The 21,406-nt window shown below is 55.0% G+C and overlaps 1 protein-coding gene across 1 annotated transcript; it reads left to right on the top strand.

Moving 5' to 3' along the window:
* Nucleotides 1-1,900: 1,900 nt before the first annotated feature.
* On the top strand, nucleotides 1,901-20,215 carry SERINC2 (serine incorporator 2). The gene is made up of 10 exons (XM_079776211.1): nucleotides 1,901-2,043; nucleotides 10,349-10,510; nucleotides 11,411-11,601; nucleotides 12,028-12,107; nucleotides 12,567-12,704; nucleotides 13,639-13,808; nucleotides 15,428-15,518; nucleotides 15,860-16,001; nucleotides 18,552-18,758; nucleotides 19,647-20,215. Exons 1-10 carry the CDS (start codon nucleotides 2,005-2,007, stop codon nucleotides 19,780-19,782), a joined length of 1,356 nt encoding a protein of 451 aa, XP_079632337.1. The 5' UTR covers nucleotides 1,901-2,004; the 3' UTR covers nucleotides 19,783-20,215.
* The last annotated feature ends 1,191 nt before the right edge of the window (nucleotides 20,216-21,406 follow it).

The following is a 21,406-nucleotide window of genomic DNA, read 5'->3' as shown; positions in this document are numbered from 1 at the left end:
AGGTGCAGTGGCCCCCAGCAGAGTGCGTGAGAGGCTGTGAGGAGCAAGAGTCTCTGGTGTTGCTCTGCTGGGTCTTTCTACTGGACCAGCCCATGGGAGGGGGGGGGGGGGGGGCTGAGGAATGGAAATTCGGCCCTTGGGGCACAAGTGTCAAAAGGAGCTGACTCAGGTGGAAGGCCGTGGCATTCCAGGGGCAGAAGACTGCTGGGTGGAAGGGGACCGTGTACAGGCTGTTTTGGGGCCAGTCAGTCACAGAGGAACGAGGAAACTGGGCTTGTGTTAAACGTTCAGACATCCATTCATTCAGAAGGCATTTACTGCCGTCCTGTCAGAGGTGAATCAGACAGTCCCTGGGCAGCTCAGCGTCTCTTAAGGGCCTCGGACTAGGGCAGGACTGGACATATTATTGGACCCAAAAAAAGGTGGACTGGGTATTGTCACCCCCACTTTCCAAGACAGGCAGTGAGGTGTCAGGGACAGGCCCTGGGTTTGAGATCAAGGCCAGGCCGGGTGGTCTTCTAGCTCTGCCCTTCTGAGCGGTGTGACCTGGAGCCACAATAACAACAACCACATAGTTACAGGCCATGTTTACCTAGTGCTCAGTGTGCACGTAGGCACGCCACTGGACTTCTTTGAGGCTCAGTTTCCTCATCTGTAAACTGGGGTGAGGTGAGGAATGAATCTACTTCCAGGGTTATCTGGGGCCTGAATGGGACCATGTAGCGAAAGAGCTTCCAGCTCTGTGGTAACTCGTGTTATTTGTGAGGCCAGCACGGAGGCTCACGTTGTAGAAACACAGGGAAGTTGGATCATTCATTCCTCACAGGACCAGGTAGAGGGTGGGGTGGGGGGTGTTCTCTTCACAGAGAAGATAAGGATGTGAACAAGGCTTCAAAGGGCGGAAATTGGGGTAAGGAGGGAGAGAACGTCCCCAGAGAAGGACATGGCGTGGGCGCCGGCCTGGAGCAGGGAAAGTGTAGGGAATGTGTGTGGGGCCCTGGCACGGTGAATGGCGAAGCTGGCGCCGTGAATCACCCAGGGATGCAGCCAGGCGGGATCTTTAGCCCTGGGGCCATCTGCGTGGCGTCTAGGTTTCCTTTCCTAACATGATCCCGTCTAGGGTTGAGTGAGGAGAGGGCGGGAGGGTGACCCTTGAGTAATTCAGAGCCCGTTTCTGCGCCCCTTCCACCTACCCCTTTGGGACTGACAGTCTGCCAGGAATGTGACCCCCGGCCCCCTCTGACCTCCTTAGCTGGGGGCCAGGGTTTGGGCATCTTTCGGGGGGATGAGCCGCTGAACAGGGTGGCTCTGGGGGCATGTTGGCGTGTGGCGTCAAGGACTCAGTAGAGATTGAGGGACAGGTGGCTCGGGGGAAGGGCAGCTGACAGGGTGCAAGCCCAGGGTCTTAGGTGAAACAGGGAGCTCCCATCTGTCAAGCATCTAACAGCTGAGGTAGGTACCCTAACTTTACAGATGGAAAAGGTGAGGCTCGGAGAGGTTACGTGACTTGTCTGTTTCTCTATCCGATCATTCATCCTTCCACGCCTATGTGTTGGGCTGAGAGGCTCTGCGCCAAGCGCGGAGGAATCCGAGGTGACCACCTCTTGGCCTCTGACCCCTGCAGGGGGCCAGTGCTGTGAGGTCACACGGTGGCCTCGTCCGGATTCGAACCCAGGCCTCAGTATTTCCAAACCCTCACTTGGGACCAGGGCACGAGCTCCCGCCCGAGTCCGGTCCGGTTGCCCGGCTCGCGCAGCCGCGGGAAGCACCGCTCCACCCACGTTCCCCACGGGTTCCGCCGGGCGCACCTGCCTAGGTGAGGCCCGCAGGCCCGGAGCGCACCGGAAAGCCGTGGGCGGCTTTGCCAGGTGGGGCGGGGCGGGGCCGGGGCGGGGCCATTGGGCCCGGGGCGGGGCCAGGCCGCGGCACCCGGAGCCGGACCGGATCCCGCGCCCCTTCGCGCCCCTTCGCACCCCTTCGCGCCCCCGACCCGCCGCCGCCGTCATGGGGGCCTGCCTGGGCGCCTGCTCCCTGCTCAGCTGCGTGAGTCCCAGCCCGGCGCCCGCCGCGCGCCGCCGGCCACTTTTGTCCTGTTTTCTTCCTCCGAACAGTTTCTCCCTTTGCCTTCCTCCAAACTTGTCTTTCTGGATCCGCACCCCGCCTCCTCGCCCCGGGTCCCCCTGTCCCTCGGTTTCTCTCCCCTGCCCCCCTCCCACCCCAGCCCTGGCCCCGGGCTACCGAGACAGCTGCAGTCCGGGCCTCGGGTGACCGCGGGGGAGGGGTGGGGCGCGCCGGGGCGGGGGAGGGGAGTGCTCTCCGCGGGCTCCTCCGGGAACTGGGGAGACTGAGGCTCGGGGCTGGGGTGGGGCTGGGTGCTGCGGCCCCACCGCGCCCGACTCGGAGACGTCCTCCAGGCGCGCGTTTCGCGGGCTGTGTCCCGGACGCTCGGACTCTGTGTGCCCTGCCCGGCCCCTGGCCCTCTCTGCCCTGGGTCCTCTGTCCCTCTGCAGTCTCTCCCTCGGTCTGTCCGCCCCTGCCCGTCGGCCTCCGTTTGTTCATTCGTATTTATCTGCTATTTGTCTCGGCCCGTTCGTTTGTCCGACTGTCTTTGTCCGTCTGTGGCTTCTCCAGCTGTCATTGTCTACAGTTCAGAGTCTGTCCGTCTGTCCGCCTGTCCAGTGTGCCCTTGTCTCTGCACATTCAGTCTGGCTCAAGCTAACTCCTGGCACTCCTCCAAGGCGCCCAGCCCCTCCCCTCTGGGCCCCAGAGCGGGATGGGGAGTGGGCAGGAAGCCCCTGTCTGCCTTTCTAAAATACCGGCTGAGTCTGCTCGGGTTGCCTCCCCGGGCCCAACTCCGGGCTAGAAGACCCAAGAACTGAGGGAGGTTAGGGTGTGTGTGGGGGAAGGAGGACCTGGTCGCCTGGGCTCAGGGACCTGGGGGCCAGCCCGCCTCAGTTTGGGGGCTGCAGCCAGCCTAGGGGAGGAGCTTCAGCCAGACCCCTGCTCCTTTTCCTAGCTCCCCCCTCTTTTCCTGTTCCCCTCATTAAATCCGAGGTTCATTCAGGCATTCCCCTCCCCCTCTGCCCCACACAAAGAGGAGCAGAGAGGAATAGGGGGGGCCTGGGGGTCTGGTGGCTGCTGAATCTCGGGACTTGCTTTCCTTTGTCCCTGGTGTGTGTGTGTGTGTGTGTGTGTGTGTGTGTGTGTGTGTGTGTGTGTGTGTTCGTGCGTACATGTGTGTGTGTTAGGGTGGGGGTGTAGGGGCAGGAGCTGGAGGATCTAGAGATTTACTTTATGGCCATTTTTTTGGAGAACGATAGCTGTAGAGTGGGTCCCTGGACAGTCTCTTGTCCTCTCTGGGCCTCCATTTCCCCATCTGTGAAGTGCGCGCCCGTGCACACCCAGGAGGAGGAATCTAGAGCTGGTCCCTGAAATCCCTCCCCTCTTATGAAATCAAGGTTTGGGCTGGGTCCCTGGCCAGGAAGAGTTTGCTTCCTGATGCCGAGAGGGGTTTCCTAGGAGTTGACCAGGTTTCCATCTGGCTGGGGGTACAGGATGTTGAGGGGAGACCTGCCAATCTCCTGTGCCTTTCTCTCCTAGCCTGTTGGAAAGATTAAAAAGTGCCCCGCCCAATCCTGGCATCTAGTGCGTGCTCAAAATGGGAGCTCTGGTTACTATCTTCTTGGAAAGGTGGGTGGAGATTTCCTCTGGAGCTGCGTGCTGGTCCTGAGTCATGGAATTCTACTACGCTGAGACCAGAAGGCACCTGACAGGCCTCCTCCAGAGGAGACGGCAGCACAGAGGGGCAGCTGACTTGCCTAAGGTTGCACAGTGAAAGGATGGGGAGGATTAAAACCTGATTTGTAATCCAGACTTCTCCTGTCCTAGCTGCCTGAGGGACAGGGCTGCCCAGCTAGAATAGAGAGTTTCACTTAGTGAGCATCAACTATCTGCAAGGAACCTCCTTTCTGTGGCCTCCCTTGGGGGTTCTGACCTCTGACATTTGCTGCACACCTACTGCGTGCCAGGCACTGTGCTGCGCTCCTCACTCATGCCATTTCGTTGGTCCCCCCTCAGCCCTGTGACATAGTTATCCTGTTTTACAAATAAGGATACCAACAGCAGCTACCACTTACCACATCCTTATCCTAGGCCCAGCACTCACTGCCCAGAGCTGTCTGGTGGTGGCACAGGCCCAGCACTGTAGTGAGCACTTGATATATATCCTTTTGTTCTTTCATTCTTTCTTTCCATCTTTTATTGATTTTAGAGAGAGAGAAGAAGGAAGAGAGAGAGAGAGAGAGAGAGAGAGAGAGAGAGAGAGAGAGAGAGAAACATCAATGTGAGAGAAACACCGATAGGTTGCCTCTCCTACCTGCCCTGACCAGGCATCAAACCTGCAACCTAGCTATGTGCCCTGACTGGGAATGGAACTGATAACCTTGTGGTGCGTGGGATGACACTCCAACCAGCTGAGCCCCACCAGCCAGGGCTGATACACATCCTTCCATGTAACGCTCACAGTGATCAATGAGGCAGTTCATATCATTCCCATTTCACAGACGAGGAAACTGGATCAGAGGGGGAAGATGAATCCAGAGAACTGATACCGAGGAAAAGGCAGATTCTAGAATTCTCATTGTGTGCTTTAGCCAATATTTATTCCTTCTGACAATACCACTCATTGATCGACATCAGTAGGGTTGTATTTGTTAGATATCCATTTTAATATCCATCCTGATTCTTAAGGCAAATTACCAGCTCGTTGAAGACAAAAAGTATTAAAATAGTAAAGTTTACGCTGTGTCTGTTCTGCCACACAGTATTACATTGTGCAGTTGGTTACTACTGGAACCAGTAACAACCTGTTTCAATGGAGATGTGCCCGGCCGAGTGAAGTTCCCGCAGCGGGTTTTCAGGCATCCTTAGCGGGAGTGGGTTGGTGGGGAAGACTTCTCTACCCTTCCATCGTGAGGGTGAGGCATTTGCAGCTCCCCACCATGGTTCTCTCGGCTGGAGCTGAGTCCTGGCCTGCAGGAAGTGAGATGGGCCCGCAGAGGGTGGGAATCACCAGGCAAGCCAGCGCACGATAGGTGGATGGTGAGTAAATATGTGTTTAGGGAGCGCCTTCTCTTCTCTGTGCGAGGGCGTGTGAAAGGCCTTTGGGTCAGACTGGTTGGACTGAGATCCTGGCTTGGCCTCTTCTCAGCTACTGGACCGTGGGCAGTCACTTCCTCTCTCTCCTTGTCTGTAAAGTGGGAGAACCATGGTACCTGCCTCTCAGCACTTGGTGAGTATTACATGGGGCTGAGATAAACAGGCCGCCATCTTTAGCATGGAGCTGGCTTGTAGCGGCCACTCTGTGAACACCCCAGGGTGGTAACTTGCTTTAGACCACATTCAAGGAAGTGATGAGATGGGTAGAACCCAGGGCTGCCTGACCATAGGGCCTGGGCTCTGAGCCACTTGCCTATCCTGCCCAGGAGCCCATTTTATGAATGAAGAAACTGAGTCCCATGGTGGGGGAAAGAGACTTGTCTAAGGTCATGCTGCAAGTTGGTGGCAGAGCCCTCTATTCTCAGCACTGCAGGGGGCGGCGGGGGGAGAAGTAATTGTGCTTGAGTAGCTTGGGGCTGACCTCTTCTCCCTGTGTTCTGTCTAGTTCTAGGCTGGCTCATTCACATCTCCAAAGTGGATCCCATCCTTGCTGGGACCAGTTTTTTATTTAATTATGGTAAAATAGATAATGTAAATTTTACTATTTAATATTGTTTTAGTCTTCAAGGAGGCTTATTTTAAGAAACATGGTAAGGCCCTAACGGTTTGGCTCAGTGGATAGAGCGTCGGCCTGCAGACTCAAGGGTCCCAGGTTCGATTCCGGTCAAGGGCATGTACCTTGGTTGCAGGCACATCCCCAGTAGGGGGTGTGCAGGAGGCAGCTGATTGATGCTTCTCTCTCACCTATGTTTCTAACTCTCCCTCTCCCTTCCTCTCTGTAAAAAATCAATAAAATATATTAAAAAAATAAAGAAACATGGTGAGTATTAAAACGGGCATTTGCTAAATACAACCCCGATGAATCAGTGAGTGGTATTGTCAGGAGTAAATATTATTGGCTAACGCACACAATGAATTCCAGAGTCTGACTTTTCCTTGGTCTCAGTTCTCTGCATTATTGAGAACAACCCCTGACTCTCCCGCTCTGTTCCCAGAGACACTGCACTCCACTCCCTTGATCTGCCTTCCATTCTGTGGCCAAGTGACAGCTCTAAAGTGCAAACCTGGCCCTAGCCAGCTTGGCTCAGTGGATATCATGTTGGCCCGTGGACCAAAGGGTCCCGGGTTCGATTCCGATCAAGGGCAAGGACATGTATCTGGATTGCAGGCTCAATCCCTGGCCCTGGTCGGGACACAGGCGGGAGGCAACCAATCCATGTGTCTCTCTCTGTTTCTCTCCCTCTCTTCCGCTCTCTCTAAAAATCAAAGGAAAAATATCCTCAGGTAAGGATTAACAACAACAACAAACCCCAAAACTAAAATGCAAATCTGATGCTGCTCTTATTCTTTAGCAATGGTTCCCCTTTGCCTGCAGGATACAACCCAGACTCCTGGGCATGGCCTGCGGGACCCTGGCCATCACCTCTATCACCATGTTAGCTTCTTTTATTGCCCAGCTACCCTGAAAACACAGCGTTTCTCTTAGCTTTGCACATGTTATTCCCTGTGTAGGAATACCTTCTCCTTCCTCACTTGGCTAACTTACTACTGTTCCTTGAAACCTCTCTGTCCCCTCCTTTTTTTTTTTTCTTCACTATAGTAAAACATACATAAGGTGAAATGTACCATTTGTACCATTTTAAGTGTACAGTTCAGTGACATTAAGTACCCTTCACATTGTGCAAGCATCACCACCATCCATCTCCAGAACTTTTTCATCTTCCCCCGAACTGAAACTCCTTACCCACTAAACAGTAATTCCTCCCCCCACTACCCCCAGTTCCTGGTAAGCACCATCCTACTTTCTGTCTCTATGCATTTGCCTTCTCTAGGTACCTCATATGAGCGGGATCCTATGTGTTTGTATTTTTGTAATTGGCTTACTTGACGTAGCATAATGTCCTTAAGGTTCATCCATGTTGAAACATGTATGAGAATGCGATTCCTTTTTCAGGCTGAATAATGTTCCATTGTATGGGTCAGCAGTCGACGGGTTGCTTCCGCCTTTTGGCTGTTGTGAGTAATGCTGCTGTGAACATGGGTGTACAGGTATCTGTCCGAGTCCCTGCTCTCAGATCTTTGAATAACACTCAGAAGTGGGGGGCCAGTTTGTTTTAAACAAAACAGCTCTAAACTGTGCCCCCCACCCTCAGCTACCTACTCTACCCAGCCAGCGCCCCGGGAATGGTTCTAAGAACCTGTGTCCCTGGCTCTAGCGACAGCCGCCGGCCGGGAGAATGTGAATGACTCGGTGTCAGCCTCTTTCCGCCGTGCCAAACCACGGAGAGCTCCCGGGCTGTCGAGCTTGCCTGGGGCGGTGGGGAGCTCCTTGTCAGGGACAGTGTGCGAGCAGCCGAGGAGAGCCAGTCCACTGCTGAGTCCGCATCAGAGGCTGGATTGGTCGAATGCCAGGCAGCCTCCAACTGGAAGACGCTAAGACCCGGGGCTTCGTAGTCTCCACTCAGGGACCCTGGCTGGTGCTAAGGCCGGTGTTCTAGTGCTTTCCTGTTGCTGCCTTTGCCCTGGGTGCGCTTGGTGGGGGTGGGAGCTGTAACCTTCGTGGGGGAAGTTTTATGGTGGCCTGGGCCTCGCCCATTGCATCATAACCCTTAGCCCAGGCTGCTCTGCAGCCTAGTGACTTTCATCTTTCCTGTCTCTATAGCGTCCATGCAGCAAATGGGCCACCACTGGCCCCTGGGCATTGAGGTCACTTGCAATCTCTCTAGACTCTAATAACCTCATAAAACCTAAAGCTGTGCGCCTATTTTAGGTATCCCCCCCTTAATTAAACATTTTTATTTTTAAATAATAAAACCAACTTCATTGAGGTATAACTTAATTATATTTAGTTACATGGACCCATTTAAGTAGTGCCTCCCCACCTGCTCCCTTTAGCAGAGATAGCCCTCTTGGGGAGTGCCATGACGTATTGCTGAGCATTTCTTTTCAGTTTCCCCTGTTATTTTCCTGGCGTGAACAGGTGCCACAATGGACTTCCGAGTGTGCGGAGGTGTGCGCGTCTGCCCTTCCTCCCACGGCTGGCACTTCTGTAGGAAGAGGCTCTTGTGGGAGAGATGCCCACGGGTGGCGGACTGGCAGAGAGCATGAATGTTTCAAGGCTGCTTCTGAAGCAGATGGATGGGGGGTGGGGGGGTGCGGCTGGCGTGAGTTTTTCTCTCCCTGACCTGGTCTCTCTGGCCACTGGCTGGCTCAGGGAATCCTGAGGTTTCAGGTACACCCGGATTTTGATCTCCAAAAAAAAACAACAGAGTGAATTGAAAGGCCAGGCTCCCCAACTGCATTGGGGCGGCTTTTCTTGCATCTCAAATGTTTTAAGTTGAAATGGCAACAAGACGGAGCCGGGCCCTGCCCTGGGCACTTGGGCACTGGTTCCTGAGGTCAGTTCCTGTTGACCTCCCTTGGTTTTCTCTGGCACCGGCGGGATTGCTGTCATCACTGGAGTCTTTTGAAATTAAACCAGGCTGCCATCATAAAATCATAAGTTCGTGAGCCCTTGTTGCAGATAAACCTGAGCCGAACCCCAGCTCCTGAGCTTACTTGCTCTGTGACCTTGGTCTTGTTTCCTCTCTGAGTCTCAGTTTCCCCATTTACACATACATTATAGTGTCAGTGGGTTTGATGTAGATAAGGTGCTTCCCACAGTGCCTGGGACTGAGGAACTCTTCATCGAGGGAAGCTAGCACTATTCTGACTGGAAGCTCAGCAGTGCTAGCCACTTACTGTAAGACTCCTGGCAAGTTTTTTTAAAAAAATATATTTTATTGATTTTTTACAGAGAGGAAGGGAGAGGGACAGAGAGTTAGAAACATTGTTGAGAGAGAAACATCAATCAGCTGCTTCCTGCACACCCCCCACTGGGGATGTGCCCGCAACCAAGGTACATGCCCTTGACTGGAATCGAACCTGGGACCCTTCAGTCCGCAAGCTGACGCTCTATCCACTGAGCCAACCCGGTTAGGACACGTTTTCTTCTTAGCACTTACCCCCACGGTGTAGTGATCTGTTGATCATTGGAAACTCCACAAAGGCGGGGCTCTGCCTTCTGGACTCGGAAGTACCTGGCTGAGGAGCTGGGCTGCTGGGGGGGAAGATAAACTTCCGCAAAGGCTCGGCAGGTAGACCCAGCTCCGGGAGGGCTGAGGCTCTTTGGGGCACCGCCTGTGAATGGCGTGGCATCCCCAGCCCCTAAATGATTTCCGTCAGCCCCAGAGTAGGAAATCCCAGCTCCTCACGGGGCTTCATTCCATTCATTCAGCAGGTGTTTACCACGTGCTTGCTGTTTCCTCGGGTCTTCATATGTGTCTGGTGCTACACCAGACACGTTACATTCTTTCCCCAGATGGTCACCGAGCTCCTACTACGTGCCGGGCACTGTTCCGCTTTCTGGGAATACCACAGCGAGCAAAAAAGACAAAAATTCCTGCCGTGAGGGAGCGTACAGGCTAGACATGGGAGGCAGGCAAACATACCATATTTTCCTGCGTATAAGATGACTTTTTAACCCAGGAAAATCTTCTATACGCCCAGTCGTCTTATACGCCAGAAAATACGGTAAGTAAACTCTGAATCTTAACAGATGATAGTAAGTCCTACGGAGGAAACCGGAGGAAACCGAAACGAGGAAAGGAAACTTGTATCGCATTCTGACAACTGCCACGTGAGAAGCAGGTGCCCTTCCGATCCTGCTTTGTCGAGGAGGACACTGCAGTTCAGAGGGGTTGAATGAGCTGTGTAAGGTCACATAGCTAGTCAGGGATGGAGCTAGACTTCTGGATTTTTAAACATTTGATTTTTTACTCCTCTGCCTCCCCCCAAGTAAGACCCAGTGTGACACAGCTCTCTCTCTCCGAAGCCACGGTAGCACCTGAGGTTTGAATGGGTCCTTTTCCTTGCTGGCTGTGTGGCCGTGTGTGACCCGGCCTCTTCCAAGCTTGGTTTCCTCAGCCTCCCCCTCAGGCTTGGACATTACGTAGGATCACACTTGCCGGGGTTGCACAGGCGGGCTCGGTGCGGATCTGGAGGCATCGGAGGGGCGGTGGTGGGTGCTGTGTGCTCGGGCACGGCGGGGAGAGGAGGCGGAGATAAGGGTGCTGTCCTGCCCTCCCCGCAGGCCTCCTGCCTCTGTGGCTCTGCCCCCTGCATCCTGTGTGGCTGCTGCCCCTCCAGCCGCAACTCCACCATCAGCCGCCTCATCTTCACGTTCTTCCTCTTCCTGGGGGTGCTCGTGTCCCTCATCATGCTGAGCCCTGGCGTGGAGAGCCAGCTCCACAAGGTGAGCAGCCCGGGGGAGGCGGAGGGAGTCTGGGTGTGCCCAGGGAGCAGCCTGGGGGACCTGCTGCTACGGGACCAGGCTTGGGGTCCCAGCTGACCAAGAAGAGGTGGGCAGGTGTGTCCCGGGCGTTTCTTCAAGTGGGAAGGAGGGTTTGAGCCTCACATGGGGATAACTGGTTCTCGTAAGCCACGGTCTCCTTGGAAAATCATATTAATCATTATTGCCCCTAAGACACTGGCCCCGGCAAGCTCTCCCCTCTTTAATGTGCAAGCCCATTTTGGGGGTCCCAATTCTTCCCTTCATCCAAGTGTTAGGCCAGTGGTGTGACACTTGAGTGTGTACACAGGTATGAATTCCGGGGGAGCGGGAAATGCAGTCTCAGAGCCACCTTAGAGACGCCAGTCCTGTAGGAGACCCTCAGAGTCTCCGTTTCCAGAAGAATCTCAGGGAATCTGGTGTAGGTGGTGGGTGGAGGGCATTTTGGGAAATCCTCGTTTAGACAGCACCATGCGTTCCTGAGGCTGTGGGCAGGATGACAGGGAAATAAACAGAGAGTAACAAGACGTAACTGGACCATAACTGGACCGTCTGTGTGTGGGGGTGGGTATACCTAGGACTTCAGCCTCAGGCATGGGTAGCTATGAGGATGGCAGTGGGGGGCTCAGCTCCTGTCTTGGCCCCGCCCCTGCTGGGAGGGCCTCCTCCTGGCCCCGCCCCTGCTGGGAGGGCCTCCCTCCTGGCCCCGCCCCTGCTGGGAGGGCCTCCCTCCTGGCCCCGCCCCTGCTGGGAGGGCCTCCCTCCTGGCCCCGCCCCTGCTAGGAGGGCCTCCTCAGGGCAGGCCTTGGCAGAATCAGCCCCAGGGAGGGTGGGGCCGTCACGCGGCACTGTCTGTCTCCACAGCTGCCCTGGGTGTGTGATGAGGGGCCCGGGAACAGCGTCATCATGCAGAGCCACATCGACTGTGGCTCCCTGCTCGGCCACCGCGCCGTCTACCGCATGTGCTTCGCTACAGCAGCCTTTTTCTTCCTCTTCACCTTGCTCATGATCTACGTGCGCAGCAGCCGGGACCCCCGGGCTGCCTTCCAGAACGGGTGAGTGCTGGGGGGGGGGGGCCTTGCACCCCGTCGGGTCCCTCCCGCAGTGGTGCCCCGTCCCCTGCCTGTCTCCAGATATCTCCAGACCCTACAGCACCGAAGGCAGCTCATTTAGTGTTTCCCGTTTCTCAGATGAGGAAATTAAGCTCAGAAAGGGCAGCAGCATGCTAAGGCCACACAGCATTTAGTGAGGCAGCTGGGGCCAGAACTTGGGTGACCGACCCCCTACCCCTACTTGGCCCTTCCCTCTGCCCCTTGGGGCTTTTTCTAGGGCCAGGACAGATTTCCTGTGCCCATCAGACCACGAGAAAGCCCCTCTTCACCTCTCCCAGTACCTGTTTTTGGGGGGTGAGCTTCTGGGGGCCAGGCCTGTCCCTCTAACCCTGCTCCACTGTCCTGTCTGTCCTAATCCCCACCCTGTAGGTTCTGGTTCTTTAAGTTCCTGATCTTTGTGGGCATCACCGTGGGCGCCTTCTACATCCCCGATGGCTCCTTCTCCAACGGTAAGCGTCTTGGTGAGGGGGTTGGAGGCCACCAGGGGGTTGTGGGGTCCCCAGTGGGAGGAGCGCTGGTGGGGCTGCTCTGTGCCCTGGCACACAGACTGCTGACTGGGTCCTCGGCTCCTAGTCAGGAGACAGCGCTATGGTCCGTGGCCGTATGGCTCTTGGGCAACTTTGGGGACAGGGGGACGGAGGTACCTGCCTAACCCTGACCCATGCCCTGCCACCCTGTCTCGGTGCATGGCTAGGGGCTCTCTGAGAGCAGGGGCTTTGCTTTATCTCAGAGTCCCAGTGCAGGGCTTGGCACAAATGATTGTTGAATGAATACATGTGTGTGAGAGGGAGCCCACGGGACTGTGCTTGCCCCAGGAATCCCAGGGAGCCGGGTGGGTCAGGGGCCCTGGCTCCCAGGCTTCTGCCCAGGGTCAGACTGGCTCGCCTCACTCCCCTCTCCCCATCCAGTCTGGTTCTACTTCGGTGTCGTGGGCTCCTTCCTCTTCATCCTCATCCAGCTGGTGCTGCTCATCGACTTTGCACACTCCTGGAACCAGCAATGGCTGGGCAAGGCCGAGGAGTGCGACTCCCGCGCCTGGTATGCAGGTCAGTGCCAAGGCCGGCCTCTCGGGGGAATCAGGGGTCTTTGAAGCTCGATGAATGCCTGGAGGGCATCGCGAGCAGCCCCTGCCTTGGTGCAGGAATTGGTCTGCGCAAGGCAGAGGGAGGGAAGGGTGTGTGTGTGTGGGCAGCCGATCCCAGGGCAACTTCAGCGGATCGGCGGGGAGAGGAACTGGGGAGGCCTCGGAGGGCCTAGTTCAGCGGTTCCTGAAACTTCAAGTACCACCTGGTCTTTGACACCCAGTGGCCGAAAGGGTCCCCGTTCAATCCATCAGAAAGAAAGGCTCACCGAGGCGCTGGTTGGTTTTCAGGCCTCTCTGAACTTGCTGTCTCTCTGGCAGCCAGAGCAGGCGGCAGCAGATCCCACACATATCGTTCACTTAAAAAAAAGTTTTTATTCATTTCAGAGAGGAAGGGAGAGAGAGAGAGAGAGAGAGAGAGAGAGAGAGAGAGAGAGAGAGATGATGAAAGAGAGTAATCGATCGGCTGCCTCCTGCACGCTCCCCACTGGGGACTCAGCCTGCAACCTGGGCATGTGCCCTGACGGAATGGAACCGTGAACTTCTGGTTCATGGGTCGATGCTCAACCACTGAACCACACTGGCTGGACCTAGTTCACTTTTTAAACAATCGTTTTGTATTCCTTGTATTTACTTATTTTATTATTATTATTTTAAAAAATCTTTATTGTTGAGAGTAGTCATTGTATTTATTTTTATGATTACTTTATTTATGGAAAGTGAATCATTTTAGTTCAGGATGGGGCCAAAACTCACAAAGGTGTCGGTGAGTGATGGAAGTTTAGGGGACACTGATGTCATTCCTTGGATGACGAAGTGGAGGCTGGCTCAACAAGCCCCCTGGAGGGAGTGGGGGTCGCTGTGCCTCCTGACCCCCTGCTTGCTGCCCTCCTGCCCAGGCCTCTTCTTCTTCACCTTCCTCTTCTACTCGCTGTCTATTGTGGCCGTGGCCCTGCTCTTCGTCTACTACACTGAGCCCGATGCCTGCTACGAGGGCAAGGTCTTCATCAGCCTCAACCTCACCCTCTGTGTCTGCGTCTCCATCATCTCCGTCCTGCCCAAGGTCCAGGTGAGCTTGCCAGGCTCTGCCCGGCCGGAAGCCAGGCCCGCTGGTGTGTGGGATGTCTTGTGGGAATTTGGCATCCTGGGTAGGGCTGCTGGTCACAGAGCCGTGGGCTAAGAGTTTGGGCTTCCCAGTCAGCCTCCCTGGGTTAGTCTTGGCTCTCACATCTACATTTTAGGTGTCTTTGGGAAAGTGCCTTAACCTCTCTGTGCCTCTCTCTTCTCAAATATAAATCGGGGATAATAATACCTACTATGTGGAGGGTTGAGATCATTGTTGTGAACACACAGAACAGTGCCTGGCATAGGGACACACATCAGGCATTGGCTATTGTTATCATTATTCCCATTGTCATTGTTTTTATGTAAATTGGGAGAACATCACTGAGCAATGATTCTTAGAAGTAGTGTTAGGAGGTGCAATTCCAGTTTCTAATCGCAGACTGTCCGGGATAATGAATGGGGGTTCCCTAGTAATTGTTGGTTCTTCAGAAAAAAAGCCTTCTGAGTCCAGTGGTACTTCCCAATTTGGGACCTCAGCCCACCAGGGGATCCAAAGGTAGCTTAGGTAGTTTTTAGGGGTCGTTTGGGAACTTTCTGGTCAGAGCCTCCATTTCCCATTGAGAAAACTGAAGCCCAGAGTGGGTGGTGCCTCTGTCCCAGGTCACACAGCAATGAGTATTCATGCAGCAAATACCTCCTGGGCACTTACTGTGTATCAGGCGCCCTTCTAGATGTTGGGGATACGGCTGTGAGGAAGAGGAGGAAGAAAAATTATAATAGCAAACAGTTAATGCCATCTGTCAGGTCATTTAGTCCTTGTACCAGCATTGTCCCCACTTTACAGGTAAAGAAACAGAGGCTTGGAGGAATAAAGACACTTGCCTGAGGTCACACGGCTATTAGGGGTGAAGCTGGGATTTGAACCCAGGCAGACTGGCTCCAGAGCCTGTGCCGTTAGTTACAGAGCTGAGATTCGTATTTTCAGGCGTGTGTGTGGTAAAGGGTGGGAAAGAATAAGCAACAGACCAGGCAAAGTAAGGTCGTTTTGGCTGAGTGCTATGAGGGAAGTAAACGGGTAGTGGGTTAGAAGGTAGGCAGGGCCAGGGTTGCTGTAGGCGGGGCTTTTCAGGGCCTTGTTGCGTCCTGTTTGAGCCGAGGCCTGAAAGCTAAAGGGGGGCTGCCCATGCCGAGATCCGGGAAGGAAGATGTCAGGGAGGGGGCGCAGGGAGTACAAAGGCCCTGAGGTGGGAGAGGGCACCCTCTCTGGGCTTCAGCGCGGAGGCCACAGTGGCTGGGGTGTCATCAGCAGGAAGGAGCAGGGCAGGGGGACCAGGTGGAGATGAAGGTGGGACCGACCAGGGAGGGCTTTGATTCAGAGTGTGCAGGGACACCACCCTTGAAGGGTTCTCAGCAGGGGAGTAAGGGTGTGATCTGTTAGGAGAAAGAATTAGGACTCTACCTTTGGGTGGGCTAGGTAAGTGGTGGGTGGCTTGGGTGGTGTGGGGTGGATGGCCCTAGGGTGGTGAGGGTTTCTGAGGTTCCCTGGTGGAGTGTGAGTGGGTGAGTGGGGGTGGGGTGTCCCCAGGTCTGACTGGGCTCACACTGATGAACTGCTCTTACCAGGACGCCCAGCCCAACTCGGGTCTGCTGCAGGCCTCCGTCATCACGCTGTACACCATGTTCATCACCTGGTTGGCTCTGTCCAATGTCCCCGGTGAGTCTGGGCCTGGGTTTGAGGAGACCTGGTCTTGTTCTTAGGCTAGTAAGGCCCTCTGCGGGGGGGGAGCAGGGGGGGCTGGGGACCCTTACAGGTGACAGGGACATCCCAGCCCAAGCCCAGTCTGAGGCTTAGTCTTGCAGGAAAGTGGGAGGACCCCATCTGTTCCTGGAGCTGTTTGTCGTTTTGTCTGCTAAGTGCTATCTGACGCTGGGACTTGGATGGTGGGTTCCGAGTCTGTCTGTCCATTTGGGTTGGCTCTCTGCCCATCCTCAGGGCTAACGGGCTCCTCAGACCTGGCCTGCATGGGCTGAGGGTGACCATGCTCCTATCCCCAGACCAGAAATGCAACCCCCACCTGCTGACATCCCTGGACAATGGGACGATCCTGGCAGGCCCTGAGGGCTACGTGACCCAGTGGTGGGACGCGCCGAGCATCGTGGGTCTCATCGTCTTCATCCTGTGCACCTTGTTCATCAGGTAGGGCAGGGGTCTGGGTTCTGGGGAGGGATCATGACTGGGGGGCCCAGAGCTGGAAGAGAGGGGGGGATGTGGGAGCCGAGACACCAGGCTGGAGGCAGCATGTCCAGCCCTTGCACTGTGCTGGTGGGGAAACTGAGTCCCTCAGAGGGCACAGTGTGACTGGCAGCCGAGGCGGGGCTGAACCCTGCCTCCTGGCCCCGGGCCCTTTCCTGCACACGGGGCTGCTATGTGCCAGCTCAGTTGGTTGCAGGCAACTGTGGGGTCAGGGAAGGAGCCTGGACTGGGCCAGTGGGTCCATCTGTCACTCACCTGCTGTGGCCTCGGGGTAAGTGGCTTTCCCTTCCTGAGCTTCCGTTTCCTCCTCAGTAAAAGGGTAATGCTAACCTCTAAGGCCCAGGGTGGCTGGGACCCCACAGTCTCACTGAGGGGGAGCAGCTCCTACTTAAGATCACATGACAACTTGTTTTAAAGACCGCCTGCGTTAGAGCCTGGCACTGGCACTGACTAGCAGTGTGATTTCGGAAGAGTCACTTAACCTTTCTGTGCCTCAGTTTCCTTACCTGGAAAATAGAAAAAAAAATAGTACCTACCTCAGTAGATTGTTGTAGGGTTATAGGTGAGTTAATATGTAGAAGGCACTTAGAAAAGAACTTGGCAAGTAACAGGCACCAAATAAGTGTTTGCTATTATTACCAATAACTTGGAACATTTGCACAGCTGGGTGGCTGTTTTGTACGAGTCACTAGATGGTGAGCTCAAGTGTAGCTGTGTTTACCCGGAATCTGGCAGACTCCGCCGGGCCAGCGTTTCTCCAGGCGCCACTTTCTGTGCCTGCCCTTTCCTCCCTGGAGGCAACCTCTGGGCCACACCTCCGCCAGGCCCCGGGCTAGAACTTTCTGAGGCCGTTTCACAAAGCCCTCTTTCAGAACATTTTCTCCGAGTCACGTTTGGGCAGTTTACAAACATCTTTGTCACCTCATTTGATTCCTTTTCTAATCTGGAAAGGCCCCTGTCACGTCCATTTTTTAAAAAAATAGATATTTTTTATTGATTTCAGAGAGGGAGAGGGAGAGCGAGATAGAAACATCAATGATGAGAGGGAATCATCGATTGGCTGCCTCCTGCACACCCCCACTGGGGATTGAGTCTGCAACCCAGGCATGTGCCCCTGACCGGAATCGAACCCGGGACTCTTCAGTCCGCAGGCCAACGCTTTATGCACTGAGCCAAACCAGCCAGGGCCTGTCACGTCCATTTTAGAGGAACCAGAGACTCCGTGTTGGGCAGCCACTTGTCTGAGGCTGTGAGCACACAGTGGCCGTGGGGCTTGAGCACACTCCCTCCCCAGCCCATCCGGGCACCTGGCTTCCTCAGGCTTCTCACACTCATGCCTCCCTGGCCTGAGGTCACTGCACAGCACCTCTGAGAACCATGGAGGCTGTGTTCTTAGCTCTCAAAACACAGGAAGTGCCTGGCCAACGTGGTTCAGCTGTTGAGCAGCGACCTATGAACCAGGAGGTTAGGGTTTGATTCCCAGTCAGGGCACGTGCCCCGCCCAGTAGAGAGGCATGCAGGAGGCAGCCGATCAGTGATTCTCTCTCATCATTGATGTTTCTATCTCTCTCTCCCTTCCTCTCTGAAATCAGTAAAGACATATATATATATATATATTTTAAAAGCATTAATGAAAAAGAAAACACACACAGGAAGCAAAAAAGCATAAGCAGCCAGGAAGCAGGGACCATGATGGCTTTCACCCCAGCTAGATCCCCCCCATGTGGGCGTTTGTGTGCAGTTTGTTGGCGGGGCGGCCAGCTGCAGCTCAGCAAGGGGTGACCTCAGTTTGAGGTGTGGCTGGAATCCAGGTCTCCTTTCGCTTTTTTCCCAAAATACCATTAGATTTTCAAAATTGTCTATGTGTCTCAGACTAGTATTACTGTTAAAAACATCAAGACCTCATTATAGAAAAGCAATGACCGAAAAACCATGACTATTATTATTTTTAAAATTATAAACATGAAGAAAGGGGAGGTAATTGGTGAAGCCACTTACCTAAAACTAATAAAAGGAAAACAAACTCAATAGCAAGTGAGCATGGTTAATTATTAACATTACTAATAGATGTAGGACCTGGTATGATGCTTTGCAGCACTAAGTGCTCAATACATGTTAAGGGAAGTGGCAACTCAACCACCAGAATAATAGAGGCAGTTTATTTATTTATGTTGTACCAGGAACAGTGCTAGGGACTTTACACCATCATTCCATTCCATCCTCCCAGCATCACTGTGAGGGGGGTACTGCTGTCCCTGATTTTATAGACAAGGAATCAGAGGCTCGGAGAGGGGTGCCTTGCCCAAGTTCACACAGCGGGTGGGGGCCGAGTTGAGAATCAAAGCAGTTTGTTAACTCCTGGTCCCAGGACCTAAGCACCAGATCCCGGGCCCTCAAGGCTCTGGGACCATCATGCCCGTTGTTATGACCAGTGCCGTGGCGCATGAGGCCCCCTGGCACTGCCCGCCTGCCCACCTCCTCCCTCCCCTGCAGTGTGCGCTCCTCGAACCACCGGCAGGTGAACAGTCTGATGCGGACTGAGGAGTGCCCGCCCATCCTGGAGGGCACGCCGCAGCAGCAGGCGGCAGGCCAGGCCTTCGACAACGAGCAGGACGGCGTCACCTACAGCTACTCCTTCTTCCACTTCTGCCTGGTGCTCGCCTCCCTGCACATCATGATGACGCTCACCAACTGGTACAGGTGCGTGCAGCCTGGCCGGGCATGGCAGAGCCCGCGGAGCCTGGTCACACAGCTCTCCTCCCCGAGCCCCTCCCTGAGGGTTAGGAAAACCTGCTCAAGACGGGCATGGAGGCATCTCTCCAGGACCCTCCATGGAGCCTGCCCCATCCGTGACCCAGTTCCCCTGCCAGTGCCTTAGACGGCTCAGCTCCTGGTACCTCCACTGAAAAGCGGAGATCACGGGAGGTGGGGCTCGGCCTGTGCAGGGCAGACTGGGCTACAGGTTGGTGTGGTAATTTGGATTGTGGGGTCAGACCTAGGACTCACGGTTGGAGGGTTAGGATTAGGGTGTGGATGTCAGAATCAAAGTCACAGGGTTAGAATAGGACTAATGGAGTCAAGAATTGGGATTGGGGCCATATAAAGTCACAAATTTGGTTATTTGATTAAAACTGGGGTTAGGGGGCCAGAAAGACAAGTCAAGGAGCTAAGAGAAGAGTAACAAGGTCAGGGGCCAGGACTGTGGTCACAGGGCCCAGGGTCAGCATTGAGGTCAGATATCAAAACTGTGGTCATAAAATCAGGGGTGAGGGGTGGGGTTACAGGATTGAGGGTCAGGGTCAAGGTTAGAGGTCAGGACTAAGGTCTGGTGCTCCAGGAGTCAGGTCACTGTATTAGTCTAGGACTGAGGTCAAGATTGGAACTGAGGTCAGGATCAGGTCTGTGGTACAAGGTCAAGAGCTGTGTCTAGAGACTTAAGACCAAGTGTCAAAAATACCAGAGATGGGGACTAGAGTTACAGAATAAGAGTCAGAGTTGAAGTCAGGAGTCACAGCTGGGTCATAAGGTCAGGCCAGGACTGAGGTCATAAGACTGGGCCGGGCTCACTGGCATGATGGTGTGTTCCAGACCCGGTGAGACCCAGAAGATGGTCAGCACCTGGACCGCCGTGTGGGTGAAGATCTGTGCCAGCTGGGCCGGGCTGCTGCTCTACCTGTGGACCCTGGTAGCCCCCCTCCTCCTGCCCAACCGGGACTTCAGCTGAGACAGCCCCTGCCGCCTGCCCACCTGATGCCAGGCTGACTCTGCCCCGCCTCCAGCACTTGCCCCTGAGCTGAGTGCCTTATTCTCAGTGCCTCCAGGGATGAGGAGCTCAGGCTCACATCCGAGCCCCTCGGCTCACACCTCTGCTACCCCAGACCATGGGACCTCCTCTCCCTTTCCCCTGTCCCCCATCACCCACACTCACCTTCTTGGGGGGAAAAGGGCCCTTTGTTCCCAGGCTCCCCAGGAGGGGGACCTGAGGAGAGAAATGCTCAGAGCTGCCCAGAGGGCGGGAGCATGCGCTATGATGGGATGCCCAGCACTGAGGCGTTGGTATTCCTGACCACACCCCCCGGGCGCCCCGTCACCCTCCTCGACTCCGTGCCTTACAGAGTCTCTAAGACTTTGCCCAATAAAGAAGCCAGAGTGTGTGCCTCCCGTGTTCTCTGCCCCCTCACCCTCAGTGCAGTGCCTATCCCGTCTGGGGTCAGGGTGGGGGCTGGGGATGGAAGGTCCGGGCTGAGGGGCCAGACCAAGAAGGGCCAGACAGAGGGGCCTGGGCTGTGTTCTCTGGGTCACGGGGAGCCTGGGGATGGGGGGGTATAGAGGAAGGAGGGGCTTTGAACAATGAGACTCTCGGGGTCAGGAAACAGGCCTGGAGCAGTGCCCACATGAGGAGGCGTGGTGAGGCCAGAGTCAGGTGGAGCGGGGGCCGTGGGAGGTGGCTGAGAGGGCTGTCTTCAGGGCCTTACCAGTGTCTGCCCTGAGGTTCTGCCACCTGTGACCTGCCTCCAGGTCATCACCATCTCCCCTTCTTCCTGCCATAATCTAGACCAGCGGTTGCCAACCGGTGGTCCACAGACCACTGGTGGTCCATAAGGTCTGAAAGGTTGGCGACCGCTGCTCTAGGCACCTGCTCTGGGCCAGGTGCCATGGGGAATGAGGAAGAGCATGCTCGGGAGTGGCCGGGATCCTGCTGAACCTCAGAGGCCACGGGGGATGCCTCTAACCCCTGTGTGGTTCAAGGTCAATTGTACTAATAAGCTTGCTATAGGGATGAAAGCTCCTTGCTCCAGGCTGTGTGCACAGGAACCATTCAACAAACATTGGCTCCTGTTATCATTTTTCTCCCACCACCTGTCATTCACACACACACACACACACACACACACACACACACACACACACCTGCAGTTGAAAATCCACATACATAGATTCCCAACGGTGGATTAAAAACATACACAGAGAAAGAAATTTATTAGAGAAAAGAAAGATGGAACCCCTGACTCCTCAGTCTTCTCTGACCCTCAGTCTAAATAAGGGCCCCCATTTCTCTAGGTGAACTCTCTATTTCCCCGCATAGCCTTCATTACTGTACTAGAGGCCCGGTGCACAAAATTTGTGCATGGGGGCGGGTGGGTGTCCCTCAGCCTGGCCTGCACCTTCTAACAATCTGGGACTGCTGGCCTCTAACCACTCACCTGCCTGCCTGATCGCCCCTAACCACTCTGCCTGCCTGCCTGATCACCCCTAACCACCTGCCTGCCTGCCTGATCACCCATAAGCACTCTGCCTGCCTGCTTGATTGCCCCTAACCACTCTGCCTGCCTGCCTGATCACCCCTA

The sequence above is a fragment of the Cnephaeus nilssonii genome (genome assembly GCF_951640355.1).
Source record: "Cnephaeus nilssonii genome assembly, chromosome: 7".
NCBI lineage: Eukaryota > Metazoa > Chordata > Mammalia > Chiroptera > Vespertilionidae > Cnephaeus > Cnephaeus nilssonii.
This window is presented reverse-complemented; position numbering and strand designations above follow the sequence as displayed.

Coding starts and splice junctions, on each gene's coding strand:
- SERINC2 (XM_079776211.1), top strand. CDS start 2,005: ATGGGGGCCTGCCTGGGCGCCTGCTCCCTGCTCAGCTGC. Junction 12,108..12,566: donor CGATGGCTCCTTCTCCAACG/GTAAGCGTCTTG, acceptor CTCCCCATCCAG/TCTGGTTCTACTTCGGTGTC. Junction 13,809..15,427: donor CCGTCCTGCCCAAGGTCCAG/GTGAGCTTGCCA, acceptor TGCTCTTACCAG/GACGCCCAGCCCAACTCGGG.